The sequence below is a fragment of the Saccopteryx bilineata genome, chromosome 2 (genome assembly GCF_036850765.1).
Source record: "Saccopteryx bilineata isolate mSacBil1 chromosome 2, mSacBil1_pri_phased_curated, whole genome shotgun sequence".
In the NCBI taxonomy this organism is placed as follows: domain Eukaryota; kingdom Metazoa; phylum Chordata; class Mammalia; order Chiroptera; family Emballonuridae; genus Saccopteryx; species Saccopteryx bilineata.
The window spans coordinates 39,813,249-39,828,556 of NC_089491.1; the positions used below are offsets into that span (position 1 = coordinate 39,813,249).

The following is a 15,308-nucleotide window of genomic DNA, read 5'->3' on the forward strand; positions in this document are numbered from 1 at the left end:
AGGCTACCCCAGAGTGCCCTGGAGGTGGGGAGGCTGCTGCCGGGCCCAACTGCTGTGGAAATTACTGCTTTTCTTCTTAGGAGTGTCCGTGTCTTCAAGCACCACTGGCCTCCCTGATATGACTGGCTCTGTCTATAGCAAGACTCAGGTGAGGGAGGAACAGGTGGCTATAGGTTTGTGGGATGTGTGCCTCTAGCTGGTCTTCACCATTGTGTTTTTGCCCTACAGACTTTTGACAAGCAGGGATTTCATGCAGGGACCCCTCCACCATTCAGCTTGCCCTCAGCCTTGGGTTCCGCTGGGCCTCTGGCCCCTGGAGCAGCTCCTGGTTATGCACCCCCACCATTTTTGCACATCCTGCCTGCCCACCAGCAGCCTCACTCACAGCTGTTACATCACCACCTTCCGCAGGATGCCCAGGTGAGCCCAGTGATAAAGGCAGACACCCTGCCCCGGGTTGGGGGGTTCTGCTTCGGCCTTGACAGCCTTCTCTCCTCCTTCTCAGAGTGGCTCGGGTCAGCGCAGCCAGCCCAGCTCCCTGCAGCCCAAGTCGCAAGCCTCCAAACCTGCCTACGGCAACTCTCCATACTGGACAAACTGAACCCTGAAGAGAGGGGTGGGCTGGGCAGGGCTTACCTTGGGCAGAAGAGAACACATGGAGCCCATTTCTGGGAGCCTGGCACCCTTTTCTAGAATTCCTGAGACGTGTAACTGTGTCAGCTGAGCCTCTATGGGGAGCCTGCCTCCCAGACTTGCTCTTGTATGTAATGTATTTATGTATGTATTTGTAAATGTGACAGAAGTCTTGGGGGAGTGGGGGGTACAGCTGCTACTCTGTCAGGTCTGTTCTCCCTACTCAGTCCCCTTTTCACTGTAGCAAAATAAGCCCCCTCCCCCCTTCTGCCTTCAGGCCTTCAACATGCCGTGCCATGAGGCTGCTAGGCACAGTGTCTGGAAGGGTTGGCTTAAGGTAGTCAGGTAATGGGATCAGGTACCCATGAAGAATCACGACTTGCACCCTTGTAAACCATTATTTGAGTTTTCTTCACAGTCTAATTACTTTGTTCCTCTTTTTTGAGAAACTGTCTTTTTGTCATTTGTCATGATGCCCTCCTGCCAAATCTTGATCTGGGAATAATCCCCCCTTGCTCAACATGAAAGTTGCACCTGTTTGTTTTCATATAGAGCAGGGGCGTCTGCTTCTTGTCTGGTCTTGTCCAGAGACTTGCCTTCCTCTGGGTGGCCATTTTAATGATAATCTGAATTTATGCTCAGAGATGTTCAGCCAGTCAGCTCCCCTTGTAAAAAATCAAAGATATGCTCCACAAGAGCACGTCTCCATGAAAAGGCTCCTCTATTCTAGTTGTCCTGAACCAGGTGGGCAACTGCTTCAGGGGTTTTCTCTTTTGCCTAGAGTCCACCTAATAAAGTTCTGAGAGCATGCACAGTCTCTGTGTGGTATGACTACAGGATAGCTCAGGGCAAGGCCGTCTTCTTTGATTCCAGAGGGACTCTTGGACTTAACAGAGTTGAAGTAGAGCTCATGTGGCCACAGGCTTCCTGAAAACAGGTTGTGAAAGCTTAGATAGGTATTCCTTTCTTAGTTGGGCTGTTCTCTCACCTTGGCCCCAGTCAGCACCCAGGTAAACGATACTATGGCTGAAAAGACAGCAGACGTTCCTGACAGGGCACAGGCAGTGTTGACCAAAGTCAGCTTGCTGGGGTTTTTTTGGGTTTTTTTTTTTTTTTTTGCAACTCTATAACAGACTTACAGAATAGGCAGTCTCTTATAGGGCCTGTCAGCTGGAATACCAGGGCAGGGTAATTTCTTTTCCAAAGCAGCAATGGTAATAATGTGAACATGGTTCTAAGCCTGTGAGAATAAGTTTGAACAGCTAAAACTTGCTTTTCATCAGCCAAACACAATCTTGACTAACAGTCAAGGTTGTGGTGTAACAGGTGAATAAGGAGTACATGGTGATAGGAAGTAGGTAACTGGGTCCTGGGCTAAATACCTGCTCCAGAAAGACCCACCTAACCACCTGGGACCAGGATTCTGACTCCCCCTAAATTAGTGCAGCCTCCCGCCCCCCACCTTGCTTCCAGGCAGGGAAGAGCTAGGGCCATAAACTATTTCTGTGTGTTTGACAGGGGGCAAGTTTCCCCACTTGTCTGAGGCACAACTGTGCTGCAGCGGCAGCTCAGGCTTAGAGGTTTTGCCTGAGGCAGTGTATGTAGCCTCTCATAGTCACTCCTTAGACCAGGGGTCCCCAAACTACGGCCTGCGGGCCGCATGCGGCCCCCTGAGGCCATTTATCTGGCCCCCGCCACACTTCTTTCATTGGCGGTGAGAGGAGCACATTGATCATCTCATTAGCCAAAAGCAGGCCCATAGTTCCCATTGAAATACTGGTCAGTTTGTTGACTTATATTGTATTTGTTCCCATTTTCTTTTCTTACTTTAAAATAAGACATGTGCACTGTGCATAGGGATTTGTTCATAGTTTTTGTGTGTGTTTTTTTATAGTCCGGCCCTCCAGTGGTCTGAGGGACAGTGAATTGGCCCCCTGTGTAAAAAGTTTGGGGACCCCTGCCTTAGACTAAGCTAAATAAGCAAACAAAATGAGTGTTGTTTCAGATTCAGAATGCCAGATCTGCTCAGGGTCACAGTCTACCTTTTCTACTTTTGCCTCTAAAGTCACTTGTCATTTTGTCAAATGGGACATGTATTGCTATTAATCCACAGTTTAGGATCCTGGCTAATGAAGGTAAGTGCTCACATCTGAAACTAAATGGGAACTTTGATTAAACTATGATTTCCTGCCTGATCTCTGCTTGTAGCAGGAGAAGTTCGGAAGGTAAGTGACAATGGAAACAAATGCCCTCCTAAGGAGGACAGTGGAGAACCGCTCTATCCCTTCCACTGGCCTACTTGTACTGGCAGATTGCGCCCTATTTCAGAATTAAGGTTAACAAATAGCTGTGTCTTCAATAACCTTTCTCTCCTTTTTTTTTTATTCAGTGAGAGGAGAGGCAGAGAGACAGACTGGGATCCACCCAGCAAGTCCCGCTAGGGGGCATTGCTCTGTTGCTCAGCAACCCAACTCTTAGCATCTGTGGCTAAGGCCAACTTGCTCCAGTAGAGCCATGGCTGCGGGAGGGATAAAGAGAGAGAGAAGTAAAGCGAGAGGGGGAGAGGTAGAGAAGCAGATGGTCACTTCTCCTGTGTGCCCTGACTAGGAATCAAACCCAGGACATCCACATGCCAGGCAGGCTCCACCACTGATCCAACTGGCCAGTGGGTTTAATAACCTTTCTTAAAACTACATAAGAATTGGGGATATTTACTCTGCAAGGTTAGCTAAGAAGAGTGTCTGTCATAAAAGGCAGGTCATCAAGAGTTGGTTTTTGTTTTGCTTAATTTTTCAGCTGAGTCCTGGGCATAATCTGCAAGGGAAGAGTGGAAGTATTGAGACCACCTTTTAATTTTAACACGAGAAAAAAGAAGAAGAGGGTCATCCCAGGGGGGAAGTAGCAATACAGGTATATTTTATTTCACATTTTATTAGTAGACATATGGGCAGAAAAAGACAAAATAAACCACTAAATGGGAAGTTCAACACAAAATGCATTAGATAATCTTTTCTCATAAGTTAAACTGGAAAAAAAATCTACAATTTCAGCTAAGAAAACTATTAAAGTCAGGTGTGTCCTGCTGGTTTCAGAATAGTTGAAAATTGCATCTGAATCTTTTTGTAAATGTAAACCTTTTTTTTTAATCAGGATAGGAGGGGTGGAGTTAATTTCAGTGGAGAACTACACATTTTCCCCTTCAGCTTCTTACTGTGTGTATCCCCAAAATAAGGAAACCAGCAAATGAAGTAAATAATTACCAGGGAAGAGGAAAGAAGGGACTACAAAAAAGGTCTGGCTAATAGAAGAGACTCTGGAATGATATGAAATAGAAAGGGGAAGACATTGAGAAGCAACAGCGGAATCATGATATACTTCCTCCACCCAGCCTCATAACAGACCAGAAGAGCACCTATAGAGGCCACTACTAGAATAAAAAGGAATCTAAAAATGCAGGGTTTTGAGCTAGTTCCACCAAATAATCAGTACAAGCATACTCACAGGTTCTAGCCTGAGATTTCCACTCTAAAAAGAAAAGTTTGAAGCTCAAGTTTCTTTTGCCACAGGATATGTTCTCAAGACAGAGCTCTGGAACCAACATCTGGGTTTTACAAGTCAGTGTGAGCTATCAGCATGTCTACCTGCTAGCAAATCAACACACCCAGTCTTTTCTGGAACTGATTCAGAGGCAAACCCAGCCCTCAATAGTAATATCCCAAAGGGCTGAGAGGTACAACCTCTACCTGGCTCTCTGGCTCCCTGAGTCAACGTGCAACAGAGGCCAATGGGGCCTAATGGGACAGGGCTGAGCAGCGTAGCACCTCCTCCCACACGCCAAGATGCCTGGCCTACCCTGGAAAAGAAATGCTTTAGCAGTTAAAGGGAAAAAGAGAAAAGCTTACTTTAGGGCTACAAAAGAGTAAGACCAAGCTACTGCTGTAAACGTGTGTGTGTGGGGGGGGGGCAGGGTGGAGGAGTACTGGCTAATCAGAGCATTGGGAGAGATTTTGGGCTCCAGATTTTGAAAGTTATTTGGAAGCATTACTTAAGCGGGAGTAAAAAGCTAGTTCCAACATCCTATGAGAGTTTTGCAATCAAGTGTTTTGTCACAAAGAGCTGTAGTCACTAGATTCAGGGATGCAAGTAGCCCTGGCCCCATGGCAAATGGACAGAAGATGGGATCAGGCTCAATACTGGCACATTATATTTTCTCACTTAACATTGGACCAAAATTCAGAGGCCAGAGAGGGTTGCTGGGAACTAGCAAATGTTTGTAGAGCGAATGAAAACCCTGAGATCAGAAAGGAAGGAGGAGCTAAGGAAGTAAGCATCACCTACTCTGTCCTAGGACCCATCCTACCCTGTCCCTCATCAACCCTTTTGTTCTAAAAGGAGTTGACACTAGTGCACAGGAATCTGAAGTAGGATTATAGTCGGTCTTTGCTGTATTTTCTTTCAAAACCTATGGTTTTACACTATAACAATTTTCCCAACTGAAAGAACACTGCTCTTGTATGAACTGGCCCACTCATAAGAAACAAAAAATCAAGTTCTGAAGTCCCTGGTTGGTTGGTGAAGGCTGATGGATCTCAGAATTGATTGAAGTAATACATGATTGAGACCAGGGATATAAAAGCAGCAGCAAGTCCACAGCAGGAAGCTCTAGTGGCACCCAGACACTGCCTGCAGTCAACTCCCTCAGCTCTGCCAGAAAATTCAAAGAAGCCCAGGGCAAGCTCCATGCACAACTTGTGCTTGCACGCCACAGCCAGAATACATTGAAAGGAGAGCAAAGTCCAGGTCACATCCAGTGAGGAAAGGTAACCAGTCACTATGTCTCACATATATCCACAGTTATCACTAGCTCAATGAAAACCAAAATCTTAACACATGCACCTAGTATTAATACTGAGTAATTAAAACTAGCTACTTAAAAAAAATATATCCTTGTGGTGAGAGTGTATCTTTGAGGGAAAGGCCTTGTTAAATATGTAAAACAGATGTTTTCTCTCCCAACAGTGGTTACCAGTAGTTCTGACATTTTCCCCCAGCAGCATATAGTGATTTTTAACTCTTCGTTGCCATCACTAAGACTCCACACATACTAATCCCCGCTCTCCCCCCACTCCCTGGGGGTGGGGGAAGAACAATTCCGCCTTTAAAATAAATAGCAATCAAGTTCTCAGTTCTATGTAAAGTATGAATATTTATTTCAGGCTTTAGATCCCAATTGATTTCAAAAACCAAAATCTGGTTTCCTCAGAATAGCTGAGGCCTCTGTTATAGGATGATTTCCTGAAGGCTGGGAGGGCTCTGTGCCCTTAGTCACACATTTCATCAGGCTTAGCAGAGTCCCTGATGCCCACTGTACCCCAGATCTAAGAACCGGGAAAAACAAAATTCACCACCGTGGGGCTGACCAAATGCACACACACTAATGTAAATGGAGCAGCTAAACCTTGGCAACTTTTTTAATGTTTGTTTTGTGGAATTTTTATGGTTTTTCCATTTTCTTTTGCTACCCAGCAATATGCAGCACTTGTGAACTCCCAATGGGTTCCCAGCTTTAAACACATTAAACGTCTTGATGAAAGACTATTTAATTCTTCAAGAATCTAAAAACAGACCAAAAGTCATGTTTTGCTGTGAACACTCTGTAGAGATGAAGTGAGGCGCAGGGGTTTAGGTTTAAAGGAGAGAAAAAAAAACCCAAAAGAATCAGTACAGTGATGGAAGGGTAAAGAATGCAAGAATTCAGACATTCTGTGGAAGATTACCTTCTCTCCGTTAAGAGGTCCATAAAAAGGAGCAAACTGAGATCCATAAGGGGAGTCAGCAGGAGCCATGTTTGTTTTCCCCACCCCCATGATAGGTTTTTGCTGAGGGGCCACTTGCTCCCCTTCCTTTGGCCTGAGACGGCAGGGCAGTACAGGGGCTTCTAAGGAGCACGTCACGACTCCTCATTCCCAGAATCATCATCATCATAACAGTCGGCATCTTCTTCCTCCTCATCTTCATCATCAATGTCGTCGTCATACAAGTCGTCATAAAGCAAATCTGAGCTGTTGTCATTGGAAGGCACTTTAGTTTTGATGCAGTATTCCGCCAGGGTCGTGGGGACTTTCACTCCATCCTTTTCTGCTTCGGCTTTAGTAGCTGAAACCTGTTTCCTGAAGAGAGAAGAGTTTATGTAATGGATTTATAATTGGCATTTGTTAATAATCAAGATTCCTTACGACTGAAGTTTCTAAACTTCTAGTACCTGCCTGAAAGCATCTGACAGCCTCTTCTACATCAAAGGCTCTCTCTCTCTCAGCCTTTCAGGTACCATTCTGAAGGACACTTGATAATGAACTTTTGAGAAGCAGTGGATCTCAAATACTGGTTAGCCAGAAATCAACATGGACTATTTTCCTCCTAGTTGTCTCACTTCAATGTCTTTCAAGACCCAACTGATGCCTTTCATAATTTCTCATTATTTACCAAATCAGAATTTACATCCAAGCAGTGTAAACCTACTCAAAGTTCCAAAGAGTTGATTGCTTCTTTCTAAAATCAATGAAGAAAAAAAAAATCTCACAATTCTCTTGACATGCCGTGCTGTTATACACACCTGTGTTTTGCAAACTTTTCTCTATGCCTAAAGAGGTTTTTTCCTTCCCCCCTTTACTGGGAAATTCTTATTTATGAGGAACTCCAAGAGCATTTATATATATTTCACTCTATCTTGTCTAAGCTTCTGTAGTTGCATTCATACGGTCATTTGTTTGCTAACAGAGTGAGAGCTACCCAGGGAGAAAGCCTATACAGCTTAATACCTAGCAGAGCACCCAACAAAACGCTGTGCAAAATGTTGAAAGAATTAATAATACAAGAAACCCTTAAGTTAAGAAATAGGAAGAATACAAATATTTTAGGGAATGTTCAAGCATTCTTCACTTCCTAAATCCTACCTTTCCTTTCCTCAAACATCAGGCTCCAATTCTGTTTTATGAAGCTTTCCCAGCTTAGAATCGCTACTGCAGGTTTCTATAGGTGCTTATCACTTACATTAATATCTTCAATCTTTATCAGCCTAGGTTGATAAAATAAAGATCTCTAAACTTTTAATTCATTTTTTGAAAGAGAAAGGGGGGGATAAGCAGGAAGCAATAAAGGTGTCTAGATTCTATTCCTGTAATCTCATTACATTACTATGGATTAGGGAGGGGTTGGTCCTAAAGGTGTTTCCAGTGGGCAGAAAACTTGAGAACTGCTGATCTACATTATTCACCTAACAGACTGATTTGAGAAAGAAGCATCATCAACTCGTTCCACATAGTTCTGCACTCACTGGTTGCTTCTCATATATGCCCTGACTGGGGCCCAAATCCATGACATCAACAAGAAGGGACAATGCTTTATCCACTGAGAAACTGGCATGCTCTTTTTTGTTTTGTTTTTTCTTTTTCTTTTTTTGACAGAGTCAGAGAGAGGGACAGACAAGAAGGGAGAGAAATGAGAAGCAACAATTCTTCGTTGTGGCTCATTAGTAGTTCATTGATTGCTTTCTCATATGTGCTTTGACCAGGGGGCTAAAGCAGAGCGAGTGACCTCTTGCACAAGCCAGCAACCATGGGGTCATGACTATGGTCCCATGCTCAAGCCCAGCAAACCCGCACTCAAGCTGGTGAGCCCTTCCTCAAGCTGGATGAGCCCATGCTCAAGTCAGCGACTTTGGGATTTTGAACCCAGGTCTTCTGCATCCCAGTCGGATGCTCTATCCACTGCGCCACTGCCTGGTCAGACTGTTTTTTCATGCTTTTTTAAAAAAATTTTACTTATTTTAGTGAGGTAGAGAGAAAGAGACAGGAACATCATTCTGTTCCTGTATGTGCCCTGACTGGGGATCAAACCAGCAACCTTTGTGGCTTTGGGACAATGCTCGAACCAACCAACCTATCTGGCCAGGACATACATGTTTTTAATGTCGCATGGTATGCTTTTTGTCACTCAAATCTGAACTTACTATGTACATACCTGGCCTTGGAACTCTATTTTAAAGGTATAGCCCTGGCGTGATGGCTCAGTTGGTTGGAGCATCATCCTGAAGCACAGAGGTTGCCAGTCCGACCCCCAGTCAGGGCACATGCAGAAACAGATGTTCCTGTTTCTCTCCTGCTCTCTCCCCCCCCCCCCCCTCTAAAGTCAATAAAATAAACATTTAAAAAATAAAAATAGGCCCTGACCACTTTGCTCAGTGGCTAGAGCATCAGCCCAGTGTGCAGACATCCTGGGTTTGATTCCTAGTCACACATGAGAAGCAACCATCTGCTTCTCTTCCTTTCTCTCTTCCCCTCCCTCAGCCAGTGGCTCAGCTAGTCTGAGCATTGTCCCCAGGCACTGAGGATAACTGCTGATTTGAGCATCAGCCCCCACATGGGGGCTACAGGGTAGATCCTGGTCGAGGCACATTCAGGAGTATAACTCCCCTCTCACCTTTCTCTAAAATCAATTTTAAAAAATCTTTATAAAAATGGGGCCCTGGCTGGTTGGCTCAGCGGTAGAGCGTCGGCCTGGTGTGTGGGGGACCCGGGTTCGATTCCCGGCCAGGGCACATAGGAGAAGCGCCTGTTTGCTTCTCCACCCCTCCCCCTCTCCTTCCTCTCTGTCTCTCTCTTCCCCTCCCGCAGCCAAGGCTCCATTGGAGCAAAGATGGCCTGGGCGCTGGGGATGGCTCCTTGGCCTCTGCCCCAGGCGGGAGAGTGGCTCTGGTTGTGGCAGAGCGATGCCCCGGAGGGACAGAGCATCGCCCCCTGGTGGGCAGAGCGTTGCCCCTGGTGGGCGTGCCAGGTGGATCCCGGTCGGGCGCATGCGGGAGTCTGTCTGACTGTCTCTCCCCGTTTCCAGCTTCAGAAAAATACAAAAATAAATAAATTTTAAAAAAATGCAATTGGATTAAGGAAAACTGAACTTATTTCAATTCTTGGGTCCTGTTATAAAAACCATGGCCTAATACCTTCTATAATTCTTTTCCCTTTTATATATATTTTAAAAAAAAACCAAAAACTAAAGGCCCAAAAAGTTAAAAGGTCATATAGGGTGGTAGAGCTAGGAATAGATTCCGAGTCTCCTGATTCTTACTCCAGGGTTCTGGTAACACATACTAATGTTACCGACAATGATGATACACAAAGATACTAGCTACTGTGGTCAAAAGGCTTCATTAATAAAATTCTTGAAAAGTACTGGAGCGTTTGGAATACCTTGGGTGTTTGCTACACATAATAGACATGTTGAAGTCCAGAACAATACAATCAACCCTAAAATTATTATGAGGGGGAGTTTGAATTGTCTGGCTCAAAACCTAGACATTCTGGTTCCCAGAAATCTGATCTGCTGCAACATTATCTTGTAGTATGTGTTCTCTCAAAAGCCAAACATTAGGCTCAGGCACAAATCCCTCCCGAAACAAATGTAATTGAGAGAAATGGAGTAAACAATGAAGTTCAATCTAAACTGCTGGTTCTAGGATATTACTGTAGTTCTAAGTATAAAGACTTAAAGTTATCAAACCAAAGACAAAGCAACTTACCTAATGATCTCAGCATATTCTTTGTCTTTTCCTTTACTGTCCCTCCATTTCCTAAACATAACCGAAGCATCCACATTGGCTGGGGAGAAGGTGTTGGGCTCATTAAGCAATGAGATTACACTTAACAAGATAGTCCTAGAAACAGAAAAAAAAGGGTCAACTACAAATACAGGATTCAAAAGTATTCTTTTAAATTTAAGACTACAATATTTGAGACCTTAAATGAAAAAAATCGTAAAATTTTGTTTTCTCAGCTGGCCAAGCTAGCTCAGAGACAAAAGCAGAGGAAATGTGTGAGTCCAGCACGAGATCATGTTGCAGGACATAGAACTGTAGACGGTACTTTCTCAACTTGCTACATGTCACAATACGTAAAAAGTAGAGGTCTGGAAGTTTTCAAATTAACATTTAAAAAATTACAAATTAAGTGCAATAGGAAAAAGAAAAGCAAAAACATATTCAGATTCAAGGCAATCATTTCGTGGGAGAGGGTAAAAATGATGTTTCTCCATTCGTAGCTGCTTAGAAGATCTAAAAAAACAGAATTATATACAAATGTATTTCTTTTCTGTATTTTTAAATGGAGAAAGAATTAAGCAGGAAAATGGAGGGAAATAAAACTAGACTTTGAATAATAGAAATATTCAGTCAAAATTCTAGAGGCACCAAGATGTTGGATGTACAACACTGAACAAGACTTAACGTATCTTGTGGGAAATATAAACAGCAAATTTTCATCCACAGATAAAAACCAGACACCTTAATCAATCATAAGGAATAAAGTTTCAATTAGATAAAATAGCCAAAGAGCACAATAGGCTCCCCAAATAGTCCAAATTATTCCCAGGCTTGTTGCCTGAAAGACTCTGTGCATGTACAAAAGAAAAAAAATGGGAGGAAAAATTAAATTTCTCTATTCTCAATGCATATAAGACTGTGTTGCTGCAAAATAGCCTTTTACTCATGGCCCCAAGCAAAAAATAAAGGGAGGGAACCAGGCAATTAGATGTTTAATTTGATGAAACATTTCCCTAAAAGGTGAAGTCTAGTTAAAATCCAGTGTGCATGTGTGTGCACCTGTGGGGTGTGTGTGTGTGCACTCACATACACACACTTTTCTGTTCTGTTAGAAATAACTCCTTGTCCTGCCTGCCAAGAGCATTCTGGATTTCTCCAATAATTACATTAAGAAACTAAAAGAAACTCATCACTGCCAATGAAATGACATAATATCCTAAGGAGCAAAAGAAAAATGTAGGTAGGAAATTCCAGAAGGGTTGTGTCAGAAGAAAACATACAGAACCTGTTAGAAAGATAAGCAGGTGACCCTGGCCAGTTGGCTCAGTGCCTCAGTCCTGGCATGTGGATTTCCCAGGTTCGATTCCCAGTTAGGGCAAACAGGAGAAGCAACCATCTGCTTCTCCACCCCTCCCTCTATTCCCCCTCCCCTGCAGCCATGGCTCAATTAGTCTGAACACATTGGCCCCAAGCACTGAGGATGGCTCTGTGGAGCCTCGCCTCAGCCCTAAAAATAGCTCGGTTGTGAGCATGGCCCCAGATAGGGGTCACTGAGTGGATCCCGGTTGGGACACATGCGGGAAGCTACCTCCCGATATTCCCTCCGCTCACTTGGAAAAAGAAAGAAAAGAAAGGGAGGGAGGAATGAAGAAGGAAGATAAGCAGAATAAGGAAAAAGTACAGTATATATTTATATAAACAAAAATATAGCTTTAATCAGTACTCTATACTTATAACTTTCTATGATAGAGGAAATGTATAATCTGTGTTATCCAATATGGTAGACACCACCAGCCACATGTCGCTATTGAGATGTTCAAAGGTAACTTGTGCAACTGAGAAATAATTTTTTAATTAAAAATTTTTTTTTTTTAATTTTAGAGAGGAGTGAGAGAAAGGCATGGGAGAGGAGTAAGAAGCAACTTGTAGTTATTTCTCACATGTGACTTGACTAGGCTAGCGCAGGGCCTCGAACCAATGACCTTAGCATTTCAGGTCGATGCTTTATCCATTGCCACAGGTCAGGCAGAAACTGAATTTTTAATAAGTTTAGCCACATGTCTAGATGAATCATATCCAGTAGTGGAATTCAGCCAGTTTGCACCGGTTCAGCAGAACCAATACCTTTTGTAGAGTTTAGTGAACTGGTTGTTAAAATGGCACTTGTAATGAGTTCTCTCTAATGTGGGCGCTGAGGCAACCGCCCAATGTGAAAATCACAAATTTACAATCCTTACTCTTTTTTTTTTAACATTCATCTGCGCAACAGCGTATTCTAGGTGCCCATGGCAATGTTCATTCCATCCATACGTGAAAAAAATTTGATGGAACTATGCTTGTAATATTCATTTTATAAAACTTATACCTTTGATGAAATACTACATTTTAATTCCCTTGCATTTGTTACTTCAGTGAACAAACATACAATGTAAAGAGAAAAAGTGCCAAATATTAAATATTGAAAATATCTTAAATAACAGGGTTTTTTTTGGGTCAGGTACTATTTAATATTTTTTCATTAATATTTTAAAACTTTCTTATAATCGCCTGACCTGTTGTGGCGCAGTGGATAAACACATTGACCCCAAATGCTGAGGTTGCCGGTTCGAAACCCTGGACTTGCCTGGTCAAGGCACATATGGGAGTTGATGCTTCCTGCTCCTCCCCTCTTCTCTCTCTCTCTCTCTCTCTCTCTCTTTCTCTCTTTCCTCTCTAAAATAAATAAAATCTAATAAATAAATAAAACTTTCTTATAATCTAGTTTTGTTACCTCTTTTATTCTTTTTAAGTATTAAATGTATATAACAAACTACCTTTCAGTGTATATTTTTTTGTACTTGAAATGGTCATTAAAGCAGAAAATCAGCTATTAAATTATTTGAATCCCACCATTGACTCTATTAGTTTAACTAGGAGACTTTCCCCACAAAATAGTTTAACCCACTTGGTATTTCTTTACATCTTGTGTACATTATTAAAATACTATATTGGGGGAAAAAATTTTAATTCGTAAATCATCAATTTCTAACAAAACAAGAGGTCAATTTCTACCATGTACTCTTGTTTGGCTTTTTTTTATATTTTTCTGAAGTGAGAAGCCAGGAGGCATGCGCCTGACCAGGATCCACCCGGCATGCCCACCAGGGGGCAATGCTCCGTTGCAACTGGAGCCATTCTAGCGCCTGAGGCAGAAGCCATGGAACCATCCTCAGCGCACAGGCCAACTGGGCTCCAATGGAGCCTTGGCTGCAGGAGGGGAAGAGAGAGAAAAAAGAGGAGAAGGGTGGAGAAGCAGATGGGTGCCTCTCCTGTGTGCCCTGGCTGAGAATCAAACCTGGAACATCCACACACCCAGCGGATGCTCTATCAAGGAGCCAACTGGCCAGGGCCTCTACCATGTACTCTTAAATTGAAATTCATTGGCTCTGGCCGGTAGCTCAGTGGATAGTGTTGGCCCAGCATATGGACATCCTGGGTTCAGTTCCCGATCAGCGACCATCAGCTTCTCCCCTTCCTCCCTCTCTCCCTTATCCCCCCGCCCACAGCCAATGGCTCATTTGGTCCAAGCGTGGCCCTGGGATCTTGAGGATAGCTCCATTGGAGCGCATCAGCCTCAGGAGCTGATGATAGCTTGGTTGATTTGAGCATTGGCCCTAGATGTGGTTGCCGGGTAGTTCCTGGTAAGGGCGCATATGGGAGTCTATCTCACTATCTCCCCTTCTCTCAACATGTTAAAAACAAAAAAAAAAGAATTCCACAATGCTTTCAGAAACATTAGGTGGACTGTAACAACAGTCAACCCAACATATTTTCACTTCTTCCCTTCAACTGGAAAGCAGAATCTTTTTTTTTTTTTTGGTATGGAGAATCCATTCCATTAGTTCAGGTGAGGTCAATCTCTTCCTATCACCATGCCACTATCATGCCACACCTTCATACAAACAACCAGCTTTTACCCACATACTACCAAGTGCTTGCAAAGGATTCAATCCATCTTGTCATGATGATGGGTTTGTTTGGGGATATACATGTGATCTCCATCCACCTGTGCCAATCAGAACCCTGGTCAGACCTACCATTTTCCTAACCTAAGAGCAGAAAATATTTTTATTCTTGTTGGATCAATAACAATATGGAAAACATAGAGTAGGTGGCCATTTTATCACCAAGTAGTGAGAGCCTACTTAATAGGCCAATATAGAGAAAAGCAGATTTAAGACACCCCCCCACCCCAAGATTACTGATGCAATTCAAAAGCAATATCCTATTCAAAATTTTCTAACCATTATGCTGTGGATGGGTTAAAGGTTAATTACACCTATATTGATTCCCTCCCTCATCAGTTGGGCGGGTCAAACCTGGGACAACTTGAGCCTCTGAAACAACTTCTGGCTGGAGGAGCACCTTCAGTTCATTGTGATCTACAAATACTATCATTTCATTTTTTCCTACATACCATGATGGGAAAAGGTTTGGAGCAAATGGCATACATAGTTTAATATTTATCACTTGTACCAAAATAATTTAACACAAGCATTATTACACCTGTAGCACAATAAACTGCGAGTAAGTATTGTTTTTATAGAGTGGAAAAACTAGACTGCTAGGACAGTAGTGGCAAAATGTACAAGATATGCTTTTCCTTGTCATCTTTTATTTTCAGTAACTGTTTTAAAGTCTTTTTTTGTTGTTTTTCAGAAGGAAAAAAGCAGGTGCAGGTTAACAATAAGTGAAAAGAAGGGAAAGAAACCAAATAATGAAACTGTCATTCCCCCAATGAAGACATTACTCAAGCCCATTAAAGGAACTGGTTTCTTGCAGATCATGAACAAAGGGATCAGGAAAATGAACTATACTCTTTAGTCTCATTCTGTCCATTTAAATTCACAGTGCCAGATGAGGCTCTGGTTTTTAATCACATAGAGTCACATTTGTCCATTTAGACCAGAGGTCGTCAACCTTTTTATACCTACCACCCACTTGTAGCTCTGTTAGTAATAAAATTTTCTAACCGCCCACCGGTTCCATAGTAATGGTCATTTATAAAGTAGGAAAGTAACTTTACTTTATAAAATTTATAAAG

At 42.9% G+C, this 15,308-nt stretch overlaps 2 protein-coding genes across 9 annotated transcripts in view; one reads left to right on the top strand and one right to left on the bottom strand.

Moving 5' to 3' along the window:
* UBAP2 (ubiquitin associated protein 2) overlaps positions 1-1,445 on the top strand; it is a 130,065-nt gene extending 128,620 nt beyond the window's left edge. For all 8 annotated transcript variants that reach the window (XM_066256899.1, XM_066256903.1, XM_066256900.1 and 5 more), the window contains 3 exons: positions 81-148; positions 229-420; positions 506-1,445. In XM_066256899.1, the coding sequence (XP_066112996.1) occupies positions 81-148; positions 229-420; positions 506-601 (356 nt within the window). In that variant the 3' untranslated portion in view covers positions 602-1,445. The remainder of the gene's footprint in view (positions 1-80; positions 149-228; positions 421-505) is intronic.
* Positions 1,446-3,529: 2,084 nt separating this feature from the next.
* The window catches only part of UBE2R2 (ubiquitin conjugating enzyme E2 R2), a 125,843-nt gene continuing 114,064 nt past the window's right edge, over positions 3,530-15,308 (bottom strand). Inside the window, exons 4-5 of the mRNA XM_066256910.1 lie at positions 10,208-10,342; positions 3,530-6,803 (exon numbers count right to left, since the gene is read on the bottom strand). Of these exons, the coding sequence (XP_066113007.1) occupies positions 6,584-6,803; positions 10,208-10,342 (355 nt within the window). The 3' untranslated portion in view covers positions 3,530-6,583. The remainder of the gene's footprint in view (positions 6,804-10,207; positions 10,343-15,308) is intronic.